This window comes from Cyprinodon variegatus, unplaced genomic scaffold, assembly GCF_000732505.1.
Source record: "Cyprinodon variegatus isolate N-32 unplaced genomic scaffold, C_variegatus-1.0 Scaffold36, whole genome shotgun sequence".
NCBI lineage: Eukaryota > Metazoa > Chordata > Actinopteri > Cyprinodontiformes > Cyprinodontidae > Cyprinodon > Cyprinodon variegatus.
Window position 1 is genome coordinate 846,099 of NW_015150489.1, and position 13,544 is coordinate 859,642.

At 36.4% G+C, this 13,544-nt stretch overlaps 1 protein-coding gene across 2 annotated transcripts in view; it reads right to left on the minus strand.

Moving 5' to 3' along the window:
- LOC107104817 (gamma-aminobutyric acid receptor subunit alpha-6-like) overlaps positions 1 to 13,544 on the minus strand; it is a 45,404-nt gene that overhangs the window by 14,769 nt on the left and 17,091 nt on the right. Inside the window, exons 8-9 of one of the 2 annotated variants that reach the window (XM_015404937.1) lie at positions 11,833 to 12,104; positions 2,371 to 2,627 (exon numbers count right to left, since the gene is read on the minus strand). In XM_015404937.1, coding sequence (XP_015260423.1) covers positions 2,371 to 2,627; positions 11,833 to 12,104 — 529 coding nt within the window. Of the gene's footprint in view, positions 1 to 2,370; positions 2,628 to 11,823; positions 12,105 to 13,544 lie in introns of both variants that reach the window. The other variant, XM_015404930.1, reaches the window with a different exon arrangement.

Here is a 13,544-nt window from a genome sequence, read left to right on the forward strand (position 1 = left end):
TTACTGTTAAAATTATTCAGCATTTAGTAATGTGGTTGCACACACTTGCAGGGTGGCGCTCCTCATGTGCATACCGTAGCAAGCCCTTCCGCCTGTATTTAGTGCTAGGCAAGCTCTCGTTTGGATGAATAAAAAAGTGGTGCAACTGTTTTTGCTCAGCCAAAATATTATACTCTGGCACCCAAAGCCACACCAAAGAGTTTGGATTGTCCACCAAAAGCAAACAATGGAACCATTAGGTTGTGCCTAAGCAGAAACAGCCCAACCAAATGGTAAGAGGTGTCGGATACCTCTTACCATTGTGCAACGCATGTGTTTTCAAGGTTGAGTTAACGATCATCTCTGGAAGAGTATTGCAAAAGGCCACTTTCAGGGGGAGCGGTTTCCTTAAGCCCAAGAAAAGAGATTGCATATCCACCAAGTCCTTCTAAGAGACACATACTTTTCTCTAACACTGAAAATATAAAAACATCTCTGGGCCTCTTGTTGGGCTGAATAATTTGGTTATGTTTGTGGTTTGACAAGGAAACTGAAACTGAGAACTGAAAACATACAAAACCAAGGTAAAAAACACTGGAACTAGGGAGACAGCGATCGGTAGAAAAATATAAGAAACCTAATGCAAAAAGAAAAATCATTTAACGTAGTGAGACACCAGTAATACTAAAATAATTTAAATAATAACAAATAAGAACCAAAACAGAAGTACTTATGAATCACTACACACTGCAAAAAATGTGATCTAAATAAGTCATTTTTACTTCAAATAAGTGCTTTTTGTCTTCAATTGAGGAAGAAAGTGAAACACTTTGCTAATGGAACAAGACAATTTACATTTAAAATGCATTGTCTTGTCTCAAGTGTATATTATCTAATTATCTTTTTTTAAGACTAAATATACTTATTCCATTGGTAAATCATTTTATTTACCCACCCAAATATAGAAAATGTTGACTTAAATGTTGACTTATTTCTATATTGTCTTTGCAGTGCAAAGCCATCTCAATAAGTGTCTATCATTGCCCCATCACAAGATGCCATAAGAATTGTACCACACTCACATACGCACACACATAAACCCATACTGCTGTCAGTTCATGAGCCATATGGCCACATATAACACCAGCTGTGGATAAAGAAGTAGTAGATTAAATGTGTGTCGTAGAGAGCATATAAACATGTCTGCAAGTTGATATGCTGTTTCAGCAAGGGGTTAAGAAAAAATCATCATTGCTGTTTTTTTTTATGACTGGGAATACAGAACCCATGTACCATAAACATTTTAGGCTAAACCATTGTCAATATATGGTGTACTTACCAAGATAAGGATATTCTGGTCCTGACATTAGTGTAAGTAAAGAAAGAGTATCTGCAACATTAAAATCTGTGTCATCCTAGAGTACGTGGCAGTTTTAAAGTCTTACAGTTTATTAGTATTAGACATAGAACATTGCTGTAGTAAGAGTAGACAACATTACTTATGAATAAAAACTTTGCTAAACAAAAATTAAGAATTTTTTTCCTATGCAGGATTCCTACACCTTTAATCTGCTTATTCAAATAGGGGTCAACATGATAAGGGAGCTGCTCTAATGTCCAGATAATATGTCACCTAGAATAAACCATGTTCCCCCATTTGTTTCCAAGAATATATAATTCCTCAAACCTTTTTTTAAGACTTCATTTGTTGTCAAATGTTGAAGCTATCCCTGAAATAAGTCAGTAAACAAAACTATGTAATCAAATTGCTACTGAACCAAAGTATGTTTCCTCTTTTTTTGTGGCAAAAAATATAAACTTAATAAAAGAACATCTGAAGAATATGTAGTTCTTTTAGAATGCCTACTACCTGTAATGCATAAGAAGACAGTAGAGAGTAGTGATGGGTGCCATTTAAATAAGAGCTTGCTTTTGTCTTTTTCTGTAAGGGTACTAATATAGACGCAAAGGTAGTAATGTAGACGCATACAATTGTATGAAGAAGAACACTACTGTTGCTTTTTGCCTCGTTATGGTAATGTAACTCTGGAGATGAATTAGCAGAGGTAGCTAATCAAGACATAACCCACAAGTCTTGGAGCTTTTGATGCAGCAAAAAGTTTAAAAAGTTCAGAATCAATTATTTCTTCTTTCAATTACCATTTATGCAGTACTCTTTGTTGGTCTATCACATAAAAGCGATAACTTGGAACCCATGACTTTGTGGTTGAAATAGCAAAATGTGAAAACAGAACAGTAAAAATGTAAGAATTAAATTATTAAATTGAAAGGATTCTACCTTTCTACCTTGACACAATTTGTAATTCAAATATTTTCATCCTGTGCTCTGAGTAAAATAAAGGTATTGTGATGGCCTTGCCATCTATTCACCTTGACATCTCCATTGTGTCCTTGGTGAGATAGACTATCCAGTAGACCAAGTTAAAGGCGCCAAACGAAAGGGGAAAGAGGATGCGAGAGTATTTGTCAATGATGCTGGTGCCTGTCAGAACATTGTTGGCCGGTACTGCTGAGCCTTGCTGTAGAAAAGCTTGGGCATTGACAGGAGGGTTTGGGAACGTTTTTGCAGGGCGCTCAAAAACTGGTGCAGAGTTCATCCTCTTCTTCAATACACTACTGGCATCCACCTTTAAGAGAAAAAAAACAGAAACAAGACTTGTAAGAAGAAATTTGCCACAAAGATGAATTATTATGTGTTCATAATTACTCATGCCGTTTTACTAAGATTGACCGTTTATAAATATACCTACTGTAAGTCTTTACAAATATAACCTCTTTCCAAGGGGCATGTATCTCATGGTATTTCACTCAGTCCACATTGAAAAACAACTAATGGATTAAATATGCTTTTATGTGCTAAGCATTTATATACAGTAAATGAAAGTGTCTTCTAACTTTAAGAATAAATATAGTTTAGAAAATGTTGTCCCACAATATTTTCCCTGTTAGTAAGAATCTAATCTTTTAGAAGCTAAAAAAGAGCAAACAATTGAAATCAAAATTACATCCAGTGAACAGAGACAACATTTTACTTTGGTTGGGTGTTTATAGTTCCCACTGGTGGAAACTAAGAAAATCTTAACAATAAAACACTCATCACACTGTCACAGGATTATTCTGGACCTAAATATGTTTTACCTCATACTTCCACATTACATAATGCTCTCATTGTAAGTCAGATACAGTATGAAAAGAGGAAATATAGCTAGTAACACCAGCAGCAAAAGTTAAGCTTCTTGCAGCAAACCAAGAGTCTAGAAAAAAAGCCAGTCTGTGTGAAGCACATAAATGTCACTTTGTGATGTTTCTGGGTGATCGCAGTAAATCAAACAGTCTTTTAAATAATTAAAAAGCTGATGCATACTGATGCAATAAACAGTTCTAGGGGCAGATAAAGAAAAGATTCATCTAAATTATTAAATAAATGAAACTCGGTTTCTCACTGAGTTCAAATATTGCTAAACTTTAATGTAAAGTTCCCCATTTTCAGAGCTAAAATGAACTTGTTATAGTTCTGCTGGATTTGTCTTAATATTTTATTCTTCTGTTTGAGCTCAGAACCTCAGTGTGTCTCAAAAAATGTTTCCTAGAAGAGGCTGGAGGACATGGAGTATTTGAAAAGATGGCTGTGACAATAGCTATAAAAATGAAAGAATATATTTTCTGTCTTTTCTCTGCAATCTACACTTCAGTCTTGTAATTAGTCAAATGCAGGTTTTGTTTTCTACTGTACACTCATGTTGTCTACAAGAGTAGTTTCTTCTCATTATAGTCATAGAGCAAACAATTAAAATAAAAAAGAGATTGATTAAAATCATAGTGCTCATCTAATCATGATTTCTTTATTTAACTATGGTTTAGGAACTTCGTTTATATCATGCGTTGAACCAAAAATACAAACTGTTTAGTCAAACTAATTATACACATGCTCACCCGGCAGGAGCATATCCTGCAAAGGCAACAACTTGATGAAATTAGCTGGTAATATTGAAAACTTTTAACAAATCTGACTCGATTATCTGATTGAATTGTCTCTGTAAAAAGCCTTGAGGTCATGTTTTCTGCTATGTAAATAAACGGAAATGAATTAAAGCAAAGTGCTACATTCACATGCTTTTTAAAAAGCAGCTCCACTGGATATATATGAAATGTCTCCATGGTGCTGCAAATGTTGCAAGAAATGAGCGACAAGTAAAATCCTGCAATGTTTGAGCTTTTTAGTTTATTAAATCAGTTTTTTTTTTTCTGATTAATAATTCCCTAAATGTTAGACTTTTTTTCATAGCTGGAAGATAAAATAACATGGAGCTGATGTTCAGAAAGAATAAAAAATAAAAACTCTTCCAGATTAATGTGTAATGAGAAGGTATTTCTCTTGATCTTGACATACAGTAATGCCCTCAAACTTATCATTTATTTAAATCTAAAGATTAGAACACATTTATATACATTATTCAAATTACCTGTGTACATTGTACGACGTTAAGTGTACATGGAACTGATTCAAACAAGGATATTTAAATAAAGAAAAAACCCTCATTTAAGAGGGTCCATCCAATTAGTGTTAAAAGGTAGGGACATTTAGGCCAAAGTGGAGGTGCATCAATGGTCACCATGATAAGTGTTCTCCGCTAGCGCTGATAGTAACTAGAGAAGAGGACAATGGTATAAGACTACTATATGGTATAGAAACTATAGGAAGATGCTCCGATAGTTTGTCTAGAGTACGTACCTTTTGATATTCCTATCCTCCACATAGAAACAATGCCTCTCATTTTACTTCGTGTGACAGGATTCATAAGCACAGCCCCGCTTTCAGAGTTTAACAAATATGCGTTACTCTGTGATGTGTACTGTGCAAGACACATAACAATGCATCCACCCTCATATTTGGGGCGTTTTATAAAGGAGAGTTTTAGCTGTCCACTACATTTGGTTAACTTTTGTTTTTCCTAGTTCTTTTCCAAAAGGCTGTAGTCCTAATTTGAGCATCATCCATGTGCATGTTGTGTAACAACATCTGTAAGGCTGAAGACCATATTGAATACACCAGGACAGTTACTTTTCTGGCCATGATAATGTTTTATTGACCCTATGAAAGGTGAAGGAAGTGGAGCCAGGAACAGAAGCTACAATTTGCACAAGGTGGATAGAGAGTGAGTCTTGCCAATTACTAATTAGTTTGTTTAGGCTATTGTTCCCAGATTTCTAAAACCTTTGGCAAAAGTCACAATTAGAATCTCAGTCAGTGGCAGCAGAGCGCAAAGTTAACCTCTAGAACAATCTAAAAGCAGTAAAGAGAAGCCATCTGTCCGAGCCAAGGTCTAGAACCTGATGAAAATAGCATTTGCATGAATCTAACTTCAGACATTTAATTATGCACAAGCAGCGCTGGATAATATTGATAAATGTTTAATTCAATTAAATTCAATTCAGTTTATTTATATAGCGCCAAATTCACAACACATGTCATCTCAAGGAACTTTACAGTTCAACCAGATCATACAGTCAAATTGATACAAAGTGGCACTAATCACTGTGTTAGAGCATTATTTGTAATATGAGCCATTTCTAAAGCTGTACTGATTTAAAGACAACAAGCAAAAAAAAAAAAAAAAATACAATAACTATAGGTCTAACGCTTTTGCCTCATGACTGCTAGGCTTCCTTTATTCCTGGTGGATTTTCTTTTCTTTCTTTTCTAAATCATGAATAGTCTTCCCACCTACATATTTGGTGAAAGCAGTCATTTTCCATGATGCATCCCTCCTACTCTATCTTTTCCTACTCTCTCTGTGTGATTCTATAACACAGAGATGCACACACCAACACATACCCACAACCCACTCTAACCCATCTCTCCATCTTGTTTCATAAAAAAGGATTGGGCACGCTTTCTAAGTCCCCACCCCTCTTTATTGTGGTCACTGCCCTCCTTCCTCTGAGCTTGCAGTGATCTGCTTAATCTATGGCCCTTACATAATCTGCAGCAGCATCGTTTGCAGAGCAACCCCCTGTCTGCTCATGTCACTCTTTGTGGTTATCACATAGTTACAGAGAAAAAAATATATGAGAAAGTAGGAGCACTAAACTGTGTGGATGTGTGCGTGGAGGGAGGGCAAACATAGTTTAATCTAAATTGCACACATTAATGTATATCTGTCTGAATATCTGTTGTGCGTGCAGATCAGAGCAAAAAGCCAGAATAAAATGGGAATTATGACGCTTCCATTAACAATAGAAGTTGGAGAGGGGGAGTTGAAATTTTGGAAATGTGCATGTAGGCACAGAAAAATAGGTTAAAAGAAACCAAATACACAGCTTTAAGAGATCAATCACTTAGGTAAAAACATATACCGGTAATAGAAAAGCTGTGTTCGGCATGTGTGTTAATCTAATATAGAAGAAAGTAGAAAAGCTAGACCAATTCCATTGGGAAATTTTAACCACATCTGAGACTAGGAATAAAACCTATATACATAAACATAGAACCAACAAGGTTTATAAAGGGACCATGACCCTTAAGATATTTATTGAAAAATATACTGGAAACAGTGTGAACGTTTTTTTTTTTTTTTTACCTGATTGAAATGAAGTGTTTTTGCACATTTATAGACTAAACATTCACATATGAGGATGTCCTCCTGGAAAATATATTACTTGAGTGACTGTGATTAATGATCATCTGATTTATAAGCTAAAGGTGCACCAATCATCTTTTTTTTCCATCAAATTTATACAGAAAGTATCAGCTGGGTGTTAAGAAATAAAATTAGACAAAGCTAAAAATGTGTAAGGCATTTGAAAGGTGTGAAAAGTAAACACTGTAAGAAAGGAGAAACACTTCTTTAAGGGTATGCTCATTCAGGCTAAAGGAACATAGCCTTAGATGAGAGAATTCATAAGGACAGAAATCAGTAGGTAACAGGAAGATTAGTTTATGTTCTGTTTTATACTATTTACTAATGTAACACTCTCAAGGGACATATAGGATTAGAAGAAGTTAACAGTCTTGGAAATCTTATCATTAGGAGTCTTCTTAATAATGCCACTGTGCTAACCATGCTTAGCGCTCTAATTAAGTTAAACTCCTATATAAGGTGTGTTAGATAGATAACTGTGTTAGCCCTGTTGTGACCTCGTATTGTATAAAATAAGTAAAAAAAAATCCTGTTTAGCTGTCAATCTGTGTTACATCGACTGTTCTCTCATTCATTATGCGACACCATCTTTTTTTCCTAACATTAACACATATGGATCATGACACTATAGGATTCATTTATAGGATTCATTTACAGTTACAATAAATAACTTAAAAAATTAACAACTTAGCATAAAGAGTTTAATTAGGCCTTTGTCTTTTGGACTATTATGAATTATGTTGAAATAATCTGGTAAAAAAAAACAAAAAATAAACTAGGATTTGGCACATTACTTTTCATTGAAAAAAAAAGAAAAAAAAATTCCTAGTAAACATGCATATTTTCACAGGTCGGCAATACCTGCAAAACTTTAGGCAACTTGTACTGTGACATACAGAAATTGTTTTATTAGCAACTTCAAGTAAAGAGGATCTAATGGGACATAAAAAGAAAAAAAATAAATAAATCTCGGATTTTGTCCGAGAGCTGCAGCACTTTTTCAGCTTGAGATTACATTTAGCAATCCAGATAGCTGGAAACAGTCGTAGAATTAGAGCCAATATGCATTTTTTCTGAAGCAAATAGGACTAACTGATGTATAACTAAAACTTGAGAATATAAACTGAAAAAAAACATAACTAAAGCAAACTAACAGCTGTATCGTTACTATTTAATGCTGTCCATTAAAAATATCAGATATATTTGCAATCACAAAGCATCTGGCACGGCAATCATGATGAAAGCAATTATACTGTGACCACATGCCTCCAAAATCTGTTCTGCATGCTCAAAATTAGAAATTATTTTTGTATTGCACTGCAGTTCCCTTATGTGACATTTAGAGATTTAGACACAATAGCAGTCATAGACAAATATAGTAGACATGCTTTGCTAATGATGCCAAAACTAGGTACACTATATAGTAAAGAGTTTTGAATTGTTCAGTATGAAAATACAATTAAATGGTTTTTATCAAGGTAAAATGTGTGGCAAAATTAATACGAACATCCAACCAACTCCAGAAAATACAATTTTACACAGCTTCCACTTAATGACATAGTGCCAGGTGGTTAAGTGGGGTAGGCACATCGAAAGAGCGGACCATTTACCACAAAACTCTGACAGCCACTTGGCCTTTAGAAAGAACAAACCAATCTTTTCCATAAAAACATGCACAACAGTCCTTTAAACATCACAGGGAAGCTTAGGTACTGCTACCACCTGGACACAAAAACAGGAACTCTGGGAGTTTAAATGAAGAGACTGTTCACAAAAATACAGCAACGATAAAATCCCTAAAAGCCAGTTCCATAACCAGTGTTGAATTTGTATAAGTACAAAAGGGCAACAGCAAATCCAGCATAGCTGTTAATAATCCATAAACACCTGAAGAGAGCAAAAAACTCTTACTAAAAAATATATTGCTGGCAACCTGCCAATAAATATTTGTATACCAACAAATACAGCAAATGTGCAAAACAAAACCCTGGTAAGCACATCTTCTAAAGCACATTTTACTGCTATTTGCCATGAGACTCTGTAAATAATAAAAAGTAGATTGGATTTAATGTGTTGTTAGTCTGGAGTAGATGAAATGCTAAACTACACTCACCGGCCACTTTATTAGGTACCCCATGCTAGTAACGGGTTGGACCCCCTTTTGCCTTCAGAACTGCCTCAATTCCTCGTGGCATAGATTCAACAAGGTGCTGGAAGCATTCCTCAGGGAGTTTGGTCCATATTGACATGATGGCATCACACAGTTGCCGCAGATTTGTCGGCTGCACATCCATGATGCGAATCTCCCGTTCCACCACATCCCAAAGATGCTCTATTGGATTGAGATCTGGTGACTGTGGAGGCCATTTGAGTACAGTGAACTCATTGTCATGTTCAAGAAATCAGTCTGAGATGATTCCAGCTTTATGACATGGCGCATTATCCTGCTGAAAGTAGCCATCAGAAGTTGGGTACATTGTGGTCATAAAGGGATGGACATGGTCAGCAACAATACTCAGGTAGGCTGTGGCATTGCAACAATGGTCAATTGGTACCAAGGGGCCCAAAGAGTGCCAAGAAAATATTCCCCACACCATGACACCACCAGCCTGAACCGTTGATACAAGGCAGGATGGATCCATGCTTTCATATTGTAGAGGCCAAATTCTGACCCTACCATCCGAATGTCGCAGCAGAAATCGAGACTCATCAGACCAGGCAACGTTTTTCCAATCTTCTATTGTCCAATTTCGATGAGTTTGTGCAAATTGTAGCCTCAGCTTCCTGTTCTTAGCTGAAAGGAGTGGCACCCGGTGTGGTCTTCTGCTGCTGTAGCCCATCTGCCTCAAAGTTCAACGTACTGTGCATTCAGAGATGCTCTTCTGCCAACCTTGGTTGTAACGGGTGGTTGTCACTGTTGCCCTTCTATCAGCTCGAACCAGTCTGGCCATTCTCCTCTGACCTCTGGCATCAACAAGGCATTTCCGCCCACAGAACTGCCGCTCACTGGATGTTTTTTCGTTTTCGGACCATTCTCTGTAAACCCTAGAGATGGTTGTGCGTGAAAATCCCAGTAGATCAGCAGTTTCTGAAATACTCAGACCAGCCCTTCTGGCACCAACAATCATGCCACGTTCAAAGTCACTCAAATCACCTTTCTTCCCCATACTGATGCTCGGTTTGAACTGCAGGAGATTGTCTTGACCATGTCTACATGCCTAAATGCACTGAGTTGCCGCCATGTGATTGGCTGCTTAGAAATTAAGTGTAACGAGCAGTTGGACAGGTGTACCTAATAAAGTGGCCGGTGAGTGTATATTTACTCTTTCCTACTAAACATCAATCTGTCTTTAATAAAACAGAGAAGGGAAACTTGAATGGGTTTGAACAAAGGGAGACATATCTAGACCACACTAATTGGTCTTGGTCATTCTACGGTGCATTTGAATCTTTTGGACCTAGCTATTAACAGGAAAACTTTTTTCAATTTTGAGTAAATGAATACTCTCAGGAGAATTATTCTGTCATAAATGCTACCTTAACACAGCAGCCTGAAGTGCACCAAATCCAATTTTTTTGGACACATGCAGCCTGCAGCTGACCTTTTCATGATAGCTTGACCTGTGTGACCTGTGTCTGAACGGCCAGGCCGCATTCATCCAACATGAACGTTATAAATACCCTACAAAGGTCACTAATCAGCACCTTGCTACGCAGAAACTGGGAGAAAAACAACCATGGCAAATGATAATGCAGAGAACAGTCATTATTTTGAAAACTCTCTTAAAAAGATTGTATTGTTGAAGCACTGGCTGAGATCTATAAAAGAAACGAAAGACTGCAAGATCCGCTCCAGCACTAACATCCATATTTACTTCCGTAAACATGCTCGCTTGTGACATCATTGCATCCTCTACTGCGCATGCTGGATACTTAAGTTGTGTGAATGCAGTTCACACAGGACATCAAATACATTTCGGAAAAGTATCGGATTTCAGAAAAACAATCTCAATTGAGCATTAAGGCCTGCAGTGTGAACATTGCCAAAGATGCCCTTGAGTCAAAAGTTTAATATCCTCTTCAGTTTGCAGTAAAGTTTTCCAGTCTTGCTAATGACCCAATTTTTTGACTCAGATGTGTTGAATCAAAGTCACATTTAAAGGTTGGAAAACACCGGACACAAATTAAAGATCCCTGTGCTATCCCATTACTATGTCAGTTACTATATCTATGTATAATGCTACTGCAATAAATTTACTTTGAGGGATTTTACCAAATTTCCTCTTCTAACAAGCACATTTTAGCTTATAACTGACAAAATGTTTCCTTTCCCTATTTTCTGTAATAGTGGGCTTCATCATTTATATGCAAATTTTACAACAGTTCCACCCTTCTGGGTAACCAATACCTTTTGGATGGGCCTCTGCTTTACCACACCTGAGTCCATGAATCAGGTCATTAGCAGGACTTTGGAGAACTTAGCTGCATGTTGAAGAGGTACAGTAATTTAACAATTTCATTCTGTTGTGGAGGCAGAGACGCACCTAAAATATGCAGGACACCAGACCTCAAGGGCCGGAAATGAGGAACCTTATTTAAGCCGTGTTGCAATACTACCGATTTTCTTTATTTTTCGATACTTCATTTTCTATGTTCTAGAGGTTTATAAAAGTCCAAAATGTGGAACATCCTGGAAAACTCAGCGAGTACAAATAAAAGCCACTGTATTTTGTAGAATCTCCTTTCTGTTTTACAAGGAGAAAAAAAAAAAAAACCCAAGAAGCATTCACATCAGGGGAGATTAATGAAGACAGGTACAGGCATGTAATGAGGCCAAGGAAAATAATTTTTTTTAGAGAACCATCTGTTCTGATAATCATTTGGAAAAGATACTCTGCAGTTTAGATGATCTGTACATATATATCCATAATTTAAAAATGTACATAACTGTAAACAACTTTAAAGGATTATTCATTGAAAAAAATATTTCGCTACTATTTGACCCAAAGGCTTGGCAAAAAAAAATGCAAAAAACAAATTATATTGTGGTTTTCAGCAGAAGGCAGGAGATCCTCCCTACTTGGTACTACACTTTCAGAAGTGGCTCACATGTGGTAAGGTTGATATTTACACATAATACTGGATCTACAATAATGTAAATACAAGGTGAAAAAAAATGCACCTGACTTACTGATGAAATGTCTCCCTCATTCCCTGTGCTTCCTGCTGGAGCCACAGCTGCAGCCTCTTGAGCTGCTGCCTTAATGGCTGCTGCCTTCCGCAGCTCTCTGTTTGCCTGGAGTGTTGAAAAGTAGTTGACAGCCGCAAACTCAATGAGGGCAGAGAAGACAAATGCAAAGCAAACAGCTATGAACCAATCCATTGCTGTGGCATAGGAGACTTTTGGGAGGGAGTGTCGTGCACTGATACTTAAAGTTGTCATGGTCAGGACAGTGGTGATACCTGAAAAAAAGATAAAAAGAAGTTAAAAACTGCTGTGCATTTAATAAAAATACCTGGCATGCATCAAACTTCAACAGTATTTTCAATAAAGCATTTTAGTATATTGCATTTTGGTTGGGATAGAGGTGTAAAGAAAAACGTTTACATGAAAGGGATCTAAAAATGACTTTTTTGTTAAGATGCAATAGCTTTAAAGGGGGAGAGAGAGAGATGATTTGAAACCTTCTTAATATAGACAGAAACAGTTTTGTGTAATATATGTGTATTTTACTATTTTCCCAACATGATCCAAAAGAGTAGGAAGTGTAAAGCTGCTTCTTTTCTTGCTATCTGACTACAACTGCATCTAATTTTATATATTTGAATGACCAACTAAGTGAAAGCAAAGCAATACCATTATAATTTTTTGCAAATGTAACATTTTTTGCACTAAAAAATTAGATTAATCCATTTAATTGGTGCAAATCTCTGACATACTATTTGCTTTTTTTGCTCACAAAACACATTTCTTTTCATGACATATGGGGACATTTCAGTGACTAGCATTCATCTCATACAGCCTAACCCAGACCCTTACCCTAACCTTAACTTTTAGCAACATATACCTTATCCCAGGCCAGCTGACAGCTTTGCTAGGGCCCAGAAAAACACAGTCTTTTTGGAGGGGCCCTCTACACCTACCACCTACCTTTACTGAAAAAAATCCTCCTGCCTGTATTTCTAATGGTCAGAGTCAATTTTGCCCCCCACACTCGTCCTGTGCCTGGGACTAATGACCCCTAGTCATGAAGGTATCTAGCTTAACTTGCTTAATCTAGATAACAAAGTCTAATGTTATTTACCTCCATAGTCACACAGGGTAGTGGTACTGGTGCTATCCAACAGCATAATTTAAGGAGCTGCACCCCCACCTACCATCCTGCCTTTGCACACTCACCCATATATACTTTCTTAGCCTGAATTAATGCAGTTCAATAAAGTTTGACAAGTAAGAATATATGCTAGAGCTCTGAAACAAAATAATACATCTGAGTTTGATTTAACAATTTAGTGTTATAACCAACTTTTTCACACTAATAGCCATATAGTAAAACACAGATAGGCTCTAATACATTTTTATTGACCCAGTTAACACTCTGGCAGAATGAGGGATATTGTTCTTTTACCAACAGTTGTTTAAAAATGCCCTTTCGAAAAGGGCTCAATGTAAGATAACTAATGCCTGGTCGGATGAAGAAAAGAAATAAGAGTGAATAAAATGTTTAAAATTAGGGCACTATAATATATATAATGTGCTGTTAATGGTTGTTAACAACAATTTAGTGATATGTACAAACAGTTTTCTGCTGCCAACTGGTGAAGGCAAGAATGTTATAAATCAGATGAAAAAAAAAAAAAAAAATATATATATATATATATATATATATATATATATATATA